Source organism: Leptodactylus fuscus, chromosome 3 (genome assembly GCF_031893055.1).
Source record: "Leptodactylus fuscus isolate aLepFus1 chromosome 3, aLepFus1.hap2, whole genome shotgun sequence".
Classification (NCBI taxonomy): domain Eukaryota; kingdom Metazoa; phylum Chordata; class Amphibia; order Anura; family Leptodactylidae; genus Leptodactylus; species Leptodactylus fuscus.
Genome location: NC_134267.1, coordinates 244,426,165 through 244,441,758, shown reverse-complemented (window position 1 = coordinate 244,441,758; position 15,594 = coordinate 244,426,165). Strand labels below are relative to the sequence as shown.

General features: G+C 47.1%; 1 protein-coding gene and 1 long non-coding RNA gene across 2 annotated transcripts in view; both read right to left on the bottom strand.

Moving 5' to 3' along the window:
* Window positions 1–2,651: 2,651 nt before the first annotated feature.
* Window positions 2,652–15,594, bottom strand: part of LOC142198416 (uncharacterized) — a 357,171-nt gene continuing 344,228 nt past the window's right edge. The window contains exon 2 of the mRNA XM_075269449.1: window positions 2,652–4,138. Coding sequence (XP_075125550.1) covers window positions 2,652–4,138 — 1,487 coding nt within the window. The remainder of the gene's footprint in view (window positions 4,139–15,594) is intronic.
* On the bottom strand, window positions 7,007–7,846 carry LOC142198443 (uncharacterized). The gene is made up of 3 exons (XR_012715361.1): window positions 7,745–7,846; window positions 7,211–7,441; window positions 7,007–7,127 (listed from the first exon to the last, which is right to left on the bottom strand). It is a non-coding gene; the product is annotated as an uncharacterized LOC142198443 (long non-coding RNA).

The window sequence follows — 15,594 nt, the reverse complement described above, 5'->3', positions numbered from 1 at the left end:
TCGTCCCTAAAAATCAGGTTTGGGAAATTTTATGGTAAAATCTGGAGAATCGCTGTTACACTTGTAAGATTTATAATGTCCACAATAAATGACCGGACAATCCCGAGATGATCCGATATAAAGCAGAGATACGGCAGATAACATGTGTACAGGGATTTAGGTGGTGGGACTGTCTGTGTGAAAAGCAGAGAATTTCACATTCTGAAAATTGTGAATTTTATGAAATTTCCATCAAATTTGCTATTTTTTTTAATAAGTAAATGCAATAAATATTGATCAATGTTTCCCACCACCATGAAGTATAATGTGTCACGAAAAAACAATCTCAAAATCACTGGGATAAGTTATTGCCATATAAAGTAACAAGTCAGTTTTGGAAAATGAGGCCGAACCCTTAACACACTTTTAGGCTGAGTCCTTAAGGGGTTAAGGCTGTATTTTATTTTGCTTATCCTGTCTCTGACGTAAAGGTTTATTTATTTGGCAGTTTTTTGGGTTTTTTAAATAAACCGGGTTTTGCTGCAAGACTTGCGTCCCTGTCCCTGACTGGTTGGATACACACCGCTGCTTCTACCAAGCTAACCTCCCCACACTATATACAGTTAATAAAACCCTTCCATTATTTTGGTAACCCAATAGACATACAAACCGCCATGCCGCCAATTTAACACAAAAAAAATACAAGCTGGCTGATGCTGTTCTAGTCTAATAATACTCATTGGCAGGTAACCCTTTTTGTTGATTTTTTTTTTTTTTAGAAAAAACTAAGTAAATAAAAAATATACACACAACGTCAGACTTGTTGGCAATCACCATTATAATTAAGCAATGTGCAATCAAATGACTGGAAACAACAGTGCAGGGGACAGGCTAAAGGAGGAGAACACATTTGTGCAAGTTCTAATAATAAGATTATAGATGGCAACAGCAGCATAACTTCTAGTCTTGACAGCCCCGACAGTAGCCAAAGTGTTGCCGTACTTTTTAAAGCAGTGAAATACAATTTTTTAGTCAGGGTTTTGTGTGTTCCTTCATCGCCTCTGTCTTTCCTTACTGTTGGCCACGTCTCCTCCTTTAACTTCACTGACACAGATTTCATTCCCTAGTAGTCCTGTGGCATCTGCCGAGAGAGAAATTCTTTATACTCCAAAACTTCCTCTTCTTCATCCTTGAGCGCTCATCTTCTATATAAGAATTGTTTGGGACATTACAAGGCAAGGTACAAGATCTGTGAAGAGATAACTAGTCATGGGGGTGCAGACCCACGTGTAGGAACTAGGTCTCTCCGCACTCACATGAATAACAGAGTCACCAGCATATTTGGCAAAATAGAATCAGTAAAGGCAACAAGTGAGTAAAACCGTTCTATTCCTTCTCCCCATGATTGTCTTTGTAGACAGGTCACATCCATTCCACACCTCGCACATGGTCATGATCATTATAAATTTATTCTTATCTCCACCTGCTTCTCCTCTTCCTATTCCACAACCACAGTCATCAACCATAAAGGAACGTGTGCGGAGGAAATAAAAGTCTGCACCCTGCCACCCCGCTGGCTGATCTGGCCCATCTAACACCTCCACAATGGACCAATTCCCACCCCCAACTTCATTTGTACCCATTCTTCACGGGTATGACACCAACCAGGAGTGTCTCCCACCCTCAGCATCCAGGACCTGTCCCTCACAATTCTGTCTAGTCCTACCACGGAGGTTCCATCTATTTTGAGCTAGTCACTAACCACGGCTCGTTATAAACAATGAAGGAGATACAATCCAGCTTTGCCGAGCTGCCCAGAATTTCATTGGTTCTCCTCCGTGGATATTCTGCCAATCAAAATATTCGTTCTTCTTTTATTTTATTGTTTTTATTTTGCGACCCCCACAATGAGGCAGAATATCTTTTTTTTTTTCAATTCAAATGTTTTATTGATTTTTACAAATAAAATAACATAAAGCAAAACAGATCATAAAAAAATATAACCTAACAATTATGGGACTTCAAGTTACAGCGAGTCCTGAGATGAGAGGCTGACATGCCCCTCGCTGGCTGAAAGCAGAGATTCCCTCCCGAGCTGCCAGACAAATCTTACACAGCAGCCTCCAGAAACCGGCGACGGTGCGAGGAGAAGAAGATATAACCAAGTCAGTCACTGCTCAGTGAAGACAATGACAGCAGGACCTGAAGGCGTGAGGTAGATGCCAAATTGAGATTGACAGGACTCCAGGTGTCCTGGGGGTGAGCAATGTACACCCGATGCATATGTTCTGGGAATGCAGTTTTGGGTCAATACCAAAAAGAGGTTCCAGATCTGGTGCTGAAGATTTATAGTGTTAGCAGACTGAAGGACATGTATGATTAGTAGAGGATGAGATGGAGCAAACCCCGAATGTCCTAGGGATCTCCTACATAGGATTCCAGGCCAGGACGCTTATCAACACCAACTGGACTCCGTCATCTCCACCTACACATAGGGAATGGAAGTCTATGATAAGCCCTGAGAGATGGGGATATATAATACTGAAAGCCATACACATATATAACAGTATCTGGGGTCCAGGTATTAGAGCCCTGGGTCTACCCTGACACACCTTACTCAGAGACAACTTATTCTCTACTCATCTCCCACATTCACCTTACAGAGGAGAACATCAAAACGGTATCTCTGTTGTGTGACTTCTCTCATGTGTAACAAGACTTGATTTTTGCGTAAAACTTTTCCCACATTCTGAACATGAATATGGCTTCTCTCCTGTGTGACTTCTCTCATGTGTAACAAGACTTGATTTTTGCGTAAAACTTTTCCCACATTCTGAACATGAATATGGCTTCTCTCCTGTGTGACTTCTCTCATGTGTAACAAGACTTGATTTTTGCGTAAAACTTTTCCCACATTCTGAACATGAATATGGCTTCTCTCCTGTATGAATTTTCTGATGTTTAACAAGACCCGATTTGTCTAAAAAACCCTTTCCACATTCTGAACATGAATATGGTTTCTCTCCTGTGTGAATTCTTGCGTGTTTAACAACAGTTGATTTATCTATAAAACATTTCCCACATTCTGAACATGAATATGGCTTCTCTCCTGTGTGAATTCTCATATGTGCAACAAATCTTGCTTTTTCAGTAAAACATTTCCCACATTCGGAACATGAATATGGCTTCTCTCCCATATGAATTTTCATATGTTTACGAACAGTTCTTTTATCTTTATAACATTTCCCACATTCTGAACATGAATATGGCTTCTCCCCTGTGTGAAGTCTCTCATGTGCAACAAGACTTGCTTTCTCAGTAAAACATTTCCCACATTCTGAACATGAATATGGCTTCTCCCCTATGTGAAGTCTCTCATGTGCAACAAGACTTCCTTTCTGAGTAAAACATTTCCCACATTCTGAACATGAATATGGCTTCTCCCCTGTGTGAAGTCTCTCATGTACAACAAGTTGTCCTTTAGTAATAAAACATTTCCCACATTCTGAACATGAATATAGCTTCTCTCCTGTGTGAATTCTCATATGTTTGATAACAGTTCCTTTATTTTTAAAACATTTCCCACATTCTGAACATGAATATGGCTTCTCTTCTGTGTGACTTCTCTGATGTTTAACAACATTTCCTTTATCTTTAAAACATTTCCCACATAGTGGACATGCATATGGCTTCACTCCTGTGTGATGTTTCTCATGTGCAACAAGACTTCCTTTCTGAGTATAACTTTTCCCACATTCTGAACATGAATATGGCTTCCCTGTGTGAATTCTCTGGTGTACAGTAAGATATTCTTTCCTCTTAAAACATTTCCCACATTCTGAACATGAATATGGCTTCTCTCCTGTGTGACTTCTTTTGTGTATATTGAGATTTGTTTTTTGTGTAAATTTTTTTCCACATTCCTCACATTGAAACCTTTTCCTCCCTTTCTTCCTGGTCCTTGTGGTCACAATTTGTGGTTGGTCAGAAGGTTCCTCATGATTCGGGGGATTATATGAAGGATCTGTACTGTGAGGTCCTGGATGTACATTAGGGGTAATGAGGTTTTCTCCTGAGGAGCGCTCCATCATATCTTCATCTTCTCCTTTATCACTTACTGATAACATGACGTTTCCCTCAGAGATCGCACTGGGATTTTCTGTAGGAGTAAAAATAAATTCAGTTTTTATTTTGCCAAAATACAAAGTAGAGATATTAGGCAGTAAACACACTTGCAGTTATTAATGCAGTTTACAATATATCAGTGACAGCCCGGAGATACAGAGACACTACATTTATGATGACCGTCCCTTCCAGTTTCTTCTACTCATATCCATATAGCTAGAATACACTTTACATACATTTCGCTTTCTTATACTGACTGTATATAACTGTGGCCTCTTTATCTGCAGTTTTCACAATGTGCTAAATAAAAATGTCAGCAACTTCCTAATATACTGTAATAAGCCGATTATCCTGCACTGAGCAGTGTCGCCCCCTGGTGTAATACACTAATACCAGCGCCCTCCATTATATCCCAGCACTGGGCTTAGGTAACGGTCACATACACAGTGTTGGACGGGTCTGGTCGCGCGTTCCTTCATCTGTGGCCATGTTGGGACATGATCTGGAGCGGTGCGGCCCCGAACTACATGATGTCCTATTTAAAGTAATGCAAATTGTAACGGACGCAGCTAGTGTCCAATGCTAAAATCTTGCGCAGACATTAGCATCGGACACCGACGCTAGTGTGAACGCCCCCTTAGAGTCTCAGAAACTTCTTTTCTTTTGATGGAGCTGGTGATGATTTCTCCTGGTTTACTTCCCACCGCAGGGTCTGGAGCATTGTCAGCACTGTCCTTGTCTGACAGGGATTATGGAGATTCTTACAGATACAGACAAATATAATCCTTGTCTCCCTGAGCCGCCATCTTTGACGCTATTTTCATGAACGTTCTTGAGGCAGGACTATTGCGTTTACCCTCATGGTGAATCTTAGAAAGTTTTGGTGTTCCTCAAAGTTGGATAACATGATAGGCATTTTGAATTTGTGACGTACAAGAAACTTGTTGAGGTGTTTGGGACTTATGAAGGCTCTGAGGCTTCTTAGGAAGAGGTTCAAATAAAATCCAGGACCCCGCTGATCTGGCAGGACAGGAACAACTACGCCCTGCTTCTAGAAGACCTTTTACTTCTACAAAAAGGGACGATGCCCTTGCTTTCATGAGCACCAAATATCTGGTGGGGGAAGAGATCTGAACTCCAACCTGAGTCCTTCGCGAGTAACACCAAGGACCTCCTGGTTCTCTGAAATCCTTGTCCAGGCAGCTAGAACCTTTGACCGTCTGCCCCAGCTGGTCCCCGCTGTCACCGGAGGACTGCATTTTATTTCCATCCTGAGATTTTGAGTCCTTTCGAGTTATTATTGGAAAACCTTTCCTCTCCCTGGATTTCCTTCTTGTCCTTTACCACGTCAGAGTGTTTTCACATCACGTTATGTAGGTCCGCCTGACTGACATGGTTTTCCAGCTATTTACCTTAGAAAAACGTGTCAGTCAGCCAACCCATTGACTCCAATTAAAAAAAAAAAAAAGCTCCGTTGTGGCTTGAAGACGTCCCTCTCCGTTATTTCCGTACTACTGCGCTTTTCTGTCCTTTACCCACAACAAATCCGTGACAGATCGTTCTCCTTCTCGTCTCTATGTGAACGGCTGCCAGACATCTGCAGCCGCTTATGCATTCTGCTATAGTAGTCCGTTTATTAGCCCGCCCCGCCCCCAATAACTACAACTCCGCCCCTTGTGCATGGACAGAAGAAGGAGGAGCCGGAGGAGAAGGAGAGGAACTTTCCCAGCACTAAAGATTCTGTCATTGTGATCCGCTTAGGGAGTAACGTCCGCCCCTCCCTTACCTGGTCCCAGCAGGACTCTGCCATTTGTGGCATCTCCATGGTATTGTCTATTTTGTTTGCTGCGAGTCCCTGAACCCGGTCTGCTGCCCCTCCCCCACCTCATTCAGGAGCGGGGACAGGCGAGCAGTGAGTGGTGGGGGAGGGGCGGCACCATACCATGGAGATGTCACAAATGGCGGAGTGATTCCTGCTGGGACAAGGTAAGGGAGGGGGCAGACATTTACTTTAAGGGGATCACAATGGCAGAATCTCTAGTGCTGGGTCCAGGGGTGGGGGAAGGGGTAGCAGCTATTAGAGGCAGCACAGGTGGCTGCTCCTCTCCCACATGTGGTAATGGTACTAGGTGAAGCACATGTGGGGGTGGCAGAGGAGCGCTCCCCCAAGCACAAGTTACAGCACAGTTGTTTTGGTTATTTGTGCTGTGACTTGTAGTGTTTAGGGGACCGCTCCTCTGCCACCCCTCCCCCTCCACATGTGCTTCACCTAGCTGCCCCCAGTAACACCATGCACTGATGCCTGCACTGATTGCGGGCATTAACCCCCTCTGGTGCCTCGGTCAAAGCTGATTGAGGCACCATTTAACCAGCGATCACAGGCACCCTGCGCAAGCTCCAGGTCCCGTTTCTTTGACAGCCGGGACCTTGTGAAGTCTCCAGCCTGTCATTCTATACTTTCTATTGCAGGTTACTCTCTGTAGCCTGCAATAGAAATGCCAGATTTTTGCAATTCATTAGCATTATACTGCATTGCATTTGTGATCAGACCCCCTGGGGTTCAAGACCCTTAAGGAGGTCTAAAAAAATGCAAAATTTTTTAAAAGAATAGTAAAAAAAAAAAATTTAAATCGCCCCCCTTTCTCTAGAACAGATATAAAAGTACTTAAATACTGTGAATCGCGTACACGTTAGGTCTCCCCGTTTCCGAAAACACCCGCTCCACAAATCTATACAAATATTTTTCCTGTATATAATATATATATCTCCTCCTACCATGTGATGTCCGGGGGGGCCGGGGGTCTGTATATAATATATATATATATCTCCTCTTACCATGTGATGTCCGGGGGGGGGGGCGGGGGTCTGTATATAATATATATATATCTCCTCTTACCATGTGATGTCCGGGGGGGCTGGGGGTCCTCCATCATCACCTCCTTGTACCGATCCTCGTGTCCTTCTAAATACTCCCACTCCTCCATGGAGAAATAGACAGCGACATCCTGACACCTTATAGGAACCTGACAACACAATGATACAGTCATCACCCCTCCCCCTCCAGTGCTGTTACTGGAGAATTTCCCAGCATTCCCAGCAGTGTCACCTCTCCAGTCAGCAGCTCCAGCATCTTGTTGGTGAGTTCTAGAATCTTCTGCTCATGTATCAGGGAGAGAGGTGGAGGGGCTGTGATGGGGCCCCGGCTCCTGCTCCCTCCTCCTCCTGGCTCTGTGATGGGGCCCCGGCTCCTGCTCCCTCCTCCTCCTGGCTCTGTGATGGGGCCCCGGCTGCTGGGAGCCACACAGTCCCCCGATGTCTTCTTCACCAGTGAGTATTCCTGTGTATGGAGAGACAATAGATGATAGAAATGTAGTACAGATATCTCTCTGCTCAGCAGATAGATGATAGAAATGTAGTACAGATACCTCTCCGCTCAGCAGATAGATGATAGAAATGTAGTACAGATACCTCTCCGCTCAGCAGATAGATGATAGAAATGTAGTACAGATATCTCTCTGCTCAGCAGATAGATGATAGAAATGTAGTACAGATACCTCTCCGCTCAGCAGATACATGATAGAAATGTAGTACAGATACCTCTCCGCTCAGCAGATAGATGATAGAAATGTAGTACAGATACCTCTCCGCTCAGCAGGGAGATGATCTCCAAGGTGAAGTCTAATATTCTTCCGGTGATCTCAGTCCCGTCCTTGTCCATCCTTGGTGGCTCATTTAGGAGAAGGAGCGTCTGGAGGAGAAGAGGAGGAAACTGGATGAGCTGGAGGATCTAGAAGTGCAGGAGCTGTGAGCACAATTCGTTGTATCGCCATATTGAAGTTCTAATTAGTAGACTTGTTGTATAAACCGGCTTAGAGAATACACAGCTATTGTGTATATAGTGGATTGTGATTTAATGGCTGGAAACAAGTAGGTTAGCCACTGGGTTTTTACTTCTGGAGAACGATTTTGTCTAGATCTTCCAGGATGTAGTGATACGTCCAAGCAGAACTCAGCAGCTGCTGAAACAGGAGCCAGTTGTAACTTCAGCTGGAGTTCCCAGAGAGGTTTATTACCTTTCTCCTCCCCCACACAGTACACCCTGTACCCCACATCTCTCCTCTCCCACACAGTACACCCTGTACCCCACATCTCTCCTCTCCCACACAGTACACCCTGTACCCCACATCTCTCCTCCCCCACACAGTACACCCTGTACCCCACATCTCTCCTCTCCCACACAGTACACCCTGTACCCCACATCTCTCCTCCCCCACACAGTACACCCTGTACCCCACATCTCTCCTCTCCCACACAGTACACCCTGTACCCCACATCTCTCCTCTCCCACACAGTACACCCTGTACCCCACATCTCTCCTCCCCCACACAGTACACCCTGTACCCCACATCTCTCCTCTCCCACACAGTACACCCTGTACCCCACATCTCTCCTCCCCCACACAGTACACCCTGTACCCCACATCTCTCCTCTCCCACACAGTACACCCTGCAACCCACATCTCTCCTCCCCCACACAGTACACCCTGTACCCCACATCTCTCCTCCCCCACACAGTACACCCTGTACCCCACATCTCTCCTCTCCCACACAGTACACCCTGTACCCCACATCTCTCCTCTCCCAAACAGTACACCCTGTATCCCACATCTCTCCTCTCCCACACAGTACACCCTGTATCCCACATCTCTCCTCTCCCACACAGTACACCCTGTACCCACATCTCTCCTCCCCCACACAGTACACCCTGTACCCCACATCTCTCCTCCCCCACACAGTACACCCTGTACCCCACATCTCTCCTCCCCCACACAGTACACCCTGTACCCCACATCTCTCCTCCCCCACACAGTACACCCTGTATCCCACATCTCTCCTCTCCCAAACAGTACACCCTGTACCCCACATCTCTCCTCCCCCACACAGTACACCCTGTACCCCACATCTCTCCTCTCCCACACAGTACACCCTGCACCCCACATCTTCCCCCACCCACAGTACACCCTGCACCCCACATCTTCCCCCACCCACAGTACACCCTGTACCCCACATCTCTCCTCCCCCACACAGTACACCCTGTATCCCACATCTCTCCTCTCCCAAACAGTACACCCTGTACCCCACATCTCTCCTCCCCCACACAGTACACCCTGTACCCCACATCTCTCCTCCCCCACACAGTACACCCTGTACCCCACATCTCTCCTCTCCCATACAGTACACCCTGCAACCCACATCTCTCCTCTCCCACACAGTACACCCTGCAGCGCACATCTCTCCTCCCTCACAGTACACCCTGCAGCCCACATCTCTCCTCCCTCACAGTACACCCTGCAGCCCACATCTTCCCCCACCCACAGTACACCCTGTACCCCACATCTCTCCTCCCCCACACAGTACACCCTGTACCCCACATCTTCCCCCACCCACAGTACACCCTGCACCACACATCTTCCCCCCCCCCAGTACACCCTGCACCCATGTGAAGGATTGCCCCACCTCGCCAAGCCGCTTGGCACACCTGCGGACAACCTTCTTACCTTATTTTCCACTCTAGCCCCAAGAGTGTCTGGATCTTATAGGATTATATGAAACGAGCTTTCTAAATTTTATATATTTATTAACCCTGAACGGGTTGGCACTAGCCACTTAACATATACAGAAATATATAGATCAGTGGGTGAGAAACAAGTACGGTTACAAAAGCCTAATAGAGTACAATAAAATAAAGAGATAAAAGAGATAGAAATACCTAAATTAATTTTTTTCCTCAGTTCCAGGGAACATGCTTATAGTCCTTAAGAAATCCTCAGCCTCTCGACATGGCTTCCATCAGCTGTATAGCCCCAGCCAACAACCACATGGTCTCCTCATGGGAAACAATATATCTCTGCTCAGTCTCCTCCCAGAATGATGTCATTAGGAATTTTTAGCTCAGCCCTCCATCTTGAAACAGAATAACTATGAACAGTCATAATTCCTAGCCGAGTGATCATAGTGTCAAACCAGGGGTATAATGGGGTTCATAGTGAGACCCCCATCATGTAGACACCAAAAATGACACCCCAATCCCCTTTGGGTAATGAGTTTAGTGGCTGGACCTTTCCCCTGTTCTCAACACTAACAGGTTTGGACTTTGAGTGTTCGGGTTGTCCTGGCTCAGCCGAGGAATTTACTAGTGCAACTGTAGCATGTTCTCCTAGGCAGTTATTATCAGAAAACCATATATCCTTTGAAGATGACCTGGGAAATAACTTGTCTATAGAATATTGATTGAGGGAGCTTTGAATCTACAAATCCAGGATGTCCCCTGCTAGGGATAACGAGGTTAGCACAGGTATGCCAATAGAGATAGCCAGAAAGCAACAAAAGGCCCTGTTTATAGAGCTGGAGGGCCAACTTATGGTAATCAGCCGGGCTTTGTCATCAGGCACCCACCCCCACATCCTGTGCATGACTCGTCTGGTCAGGCAATAACTCACCTAGGTTACACACATCATTATAAATTAAATAGCTGGAAATACATAACTGATGGTCAATTCACCTCAACCCCACATTTCTGCCCCCCCCCCCCACAGTACACGCTGCACCCCACATGTCCCCCCTACACAGTACACACTGCACCCCATATCTGTCCCCCACTGTAATGTAAAATTAAAAAGAAGCTAGCAGACGCCATTTTGTCCTAAAAGGTCAGCTCAGGCAAATCTTATATCATGCCAAGATATATTTAATTCTGCTTGGAGGACATACCTCACCTGTTGCGACTCATATATATAATTAGTATATCCACGAAAGGGAATCTTGGAGACCCCCTGATGGAGTCGGCCCCTCCTGCGGGAGAACTTCCAAGAATGGTCTGGATATCAAGCAGCTGGCCTTTGGCAAGCAGCATGTAATCCAGGAATAACTCGCCCATAAGATATAAAAGTCGGTAATGAGCATCGAGACTTCAATGCATTCACAACCGTAAGGAATCTCGGGGACGCCCGTGGAATTTAAACCCTTCGGTCTGACCTGTTGTTGAAGCCTTGATGCGCATGCCGATCGGATCAATGATGTCGCAATAGGAGGGTAAGAAACTCATAGCTAATTTGCATAATAAATTGTGTTAACCTGTTAGAGTGTGTCTGCTCTGCATTTTTCTTTATGCTCTCACGGAATTCAACAGAACCTTATCGATTTAGCAAAACACCCACACAGTACACGCTGCACCCCACATCTCCCCCCCACAATACACACTGCACCCCACATCTGTCCTCCACACAGTACACACTGCACCCCACATCTCTCCCCCCCACAATACACACTGCACCCCACATCTGTCCCCCACAATACACACTGCACCCTACATCTCCCCCCCACAATACACACTGCACCCCACATCTGTCCCCCACACAGTACACACTGCACCCCACATCTCCCCCCCACAGTACACACTGCACCCCACATCTGTCCCCCACACAGTACACGCTGCACCCCACATCTCCCCCCCATAATACACACTGCACCCTCATCTGTCCCCCACACAGTACACGCTGCACCCCACATCTGTCCCCCACACAGTACACGCTGCGCCCCACATCTCCCCCCCACAATACACACTGCACCCCACATCTGTCCCCCACACAGTACACGCTGCACCCCACATCTCTCACCCCCACAATACACACTGCACCCCACATCTCCCCCCACAATACACACTGCACCCCACATCTCCCCCCCCACAATACACGCTGCACCCCACATCTGTCCCCCACACAGTACACGCTGCACCCCACATCTGTCCCCCACACAGTACACGCTGCACCCCACATCTGTCCCCCACACAGTACATGCTGCACCCCACATCTGTCCCCCACACAGTACACGCTGCACCCCACATCTCCCCCCCACAATACACACTGCACCCCATATCTGTCCCCCACACAGTACACACTGCATCCCACATCTCTCCCCCACATCTGTCCTCCACACAGTACACCCTGCACTCCTCATCTCCCCCCCACAATACACACTGCACTCCACATCTGTCCCCCACACAGTACACACTGCACCCCACATCTCCCCCCCCACAATACACACTGCACCCCACATCTGTCCCCCACACAGTACACCCTGCACTCCTCATCTCCCCCCACAATACACACTGCACTCCACATCTGTCCCCCACACAGTACACGCTGCAACCCACATCTCCCCCCCAAAATACACACTGCACCCCACATCTGTCCCCCACACAGTACACACTGCATCCCACATCTCTCCCCCACATCTGTCCTCCACACAGTACACCCTGCACTCCTCATCTCACCCCCACAATACACACTGCACCCCACATCTGTCCTCCACACAGTACACCCTGCACTCCACATCTCCCCCCCCACAATACACCCTGCACTCCACATCTCTTGTCCACACAGTACACCCTGCACTCCTCATCTCCCCCCACATCTGTCCTCCACACAGTACACACTGCACTCCTCATCTCCCCCCCACAATACACATTGCACTCCACATCTGTCCTCCACACAGTACACACTGCACTCCACATCTCCCCCCCCACAATACACCCTGCACTCCACATCTCTCCTCCACACAGTACACCCTGCACTCCTCATCTCCCTCCACATCTGTCCTCCACACAGTACACCCTGCACTCCACATCTCCCCCCCCACAATACACCCTGCACTCCACATCTCTCCTCCACACAGTACACCCTGCACTCCTCATCTCCCTCCACACAGTACACCCTGCACTCCTCATCTCCCTCCACATCTGTCCTCCACACAGTACACCCTGCACTCCTCATCCTCCCCCCACAATACACACTGCACTCCACATCTGTCCCCCACACAGTACACGCTGCACCCCACATCTCCCCCCCACAATACACCCTGCACTCCGCATCTGTCCCCCACACAGTACACGCTGCACCCCATATCTCTCCTCCACACAGTACACCCTGCACTCCTCATCTCCCCCCCACAATACACACTGCACCCCACATCTTTCCCCCACACAGTACACGCTGCACCCCACAGCTCCCCCCCACAATACACCCTGCACTCCACATCTGTCCTCCACACAGTACACGCTGCACCCCACATCCCCCCCCCACAATACACCCTGCACCCCACATCTGTCCCCCACACAGTACACACTGCACCTCACATCTGTCACCCACACAGTACACCCTGCACTCCTCATCTCTCCCCCCCCCACAATACACACTGCATCCCACATCTCTCCCCCACATCTGTCCTCCACACAGTACACCCTGCACTCCACATCTCTTCCCAGCTCTCTGGACTAAACAAAGAGCAATCTTAAATGGCCAAAGGCCCTGCAAGGAATCCAGAATGGAGGATACTCAATCTAGCATAAGTGATGATTTGTGTCTTGTGCCTTTCTCTGAGAGCCGCTGCCTGCACCAGACCCTTCCCCAGTGTAGGTCTATGTCCTCAGGAAGCCGATAGAGCTGAATACAATGGTGGGCACAGAGCGATCATCTCCAGGCTCCACCATCAGGGCTCGTCTAGTGATGTCTGAGGCAGGAGGAGCGATGAGCCCCGAACCTGAGACACCAGGAATCTCCATGGCAATGGGCCAGGTCAGGAAGGTTATTGTATATGTATAATATTGTACGATAGACCAGAAGGGGGCGATATATTATATGGGGGTGACTGAGGGGGAGAATATTGTATTGAATTGAGTTCAAGCTATTAACGTTAACATTCAAAGTGTTCCACAACCTGTCCCCTCCGTATATCTCTGACCTCATCCACACCTGTCCCCTCCATATATCTCTGACCTCACCTGTCCCCTCCATATATCTCTGCCCTCATCCACACCTGTCCCCTCCATATATCTCTGACCTCACCTGTCCCCTCCATATATCTCTGACCTCATCCACACCTGTCCCCTCCATATATCTCTGACCTCACCTGTCCCCTCCATATATCTCTGACCTCATCCTCACCTGTCCCCTCCATATATCTCTGACCTCATCCTCACCTGTCCCCTCCATATATCTCTGACCTCATCCTCACCTGTCCCCTCCATATATCTCTGACCTCATCCTCACCTGTCCCCTCCATATATCTCTGACCTCATCCTCACCTGTCCCCTCCATATATCTCTGACCTCATCCTCACCTGTCCCCTCCATATATCTCTGACCTCACCTGTCCCCTCCATATATCTCTGACCTCACCTGTCCCCTCCATATATCTCTGACCTCATCCTCACCTGTCCCCTCCATATATCTCTGACCTCATCCTCACCTGTCCCCTCCATATATCTCTGACCTCATCTCCCACTACCTGCCCACACGTAACCTCAGATCCTCCAATGACCTCCTACTCCGCTCTGCTCTCATCCGCTCCTCACACAACTGTCTCCAAGATTTCTCCTGCGCATCCCCCATACTCTGGAACTCCTTACCACGACACATAAGACTGACCCCCACAATCACAGGCTTCAAGAAGGCCCTGAAGACTCCAAACTGAAAAACTTCTCTTCAATAAAGTTGGTCTGCACTCCTGAAGTCTCGTATTTTTCTTAAAACTTAACTTTTAGTCATCCATAAAAAAGGTATACAGTCCAAAACAAACATAGACAGTGAAAAGAGTGGAACAAAATTTAAGTGTCCATAAAAAACGCCAACGCGTTTCGGGGAAGAAGAAACCCCTTAATCATGGCATACATACAACATCTACAACTGCAGTTCCTTATATATAATCCTAATTACCAACTACTGCTACACCTGATGCCTCTGACGTACTTCCCTACGTAAAACTACCCATCAAAATAATCTTCACGACCCCACAAAAATGCACACAAGAAACCATATTTAACACAGTATCATAAATGTGAATATAAATATAAATAGAACTTACTGTTTTAGATGCTGATATATAGTATATAGTAATTCCATTTTCTATCTAACATATATTGCGGTTCCTTTCGCTGATGCTCGCTTCATTGAAGTACTTCCGGGGTATAGTTGAATCCTACCAACTCCACGTGGGTATAGCTGCCAGCCCTACGTGTGTATAACTAGACACGCCTCTTAAGGGGAGGGAAAGAATACCTCCTTCACAAACTATATATGCCGCTGCCTGCTCAAAGAAGAGATTATTATACTCCGTACCACAACTATAAAATGAATACAAATGCAAACAATATATAAGCAGTATATAGATGCATCCTAAAACATTGTCTCATAGATGACAAACTAAATAAGAAGATTGCGAAGTAGATCGTAACATAATAACCGATTTTTAATAAATATAGGTTAAGTCTGTCTTAATATTTAACCCATTCGGTATTCTTGAATTGAACTTCCATATGTAGAAGGCTTCTCTATTGAGTAGTTTATCTCTTAAGTTGCCTCCTCTGATGGAGGACTCTATCCGTTCTAATGCACAGAACCGCATGGTCTGAACTTGACCCTGATGCGCTTCCACAA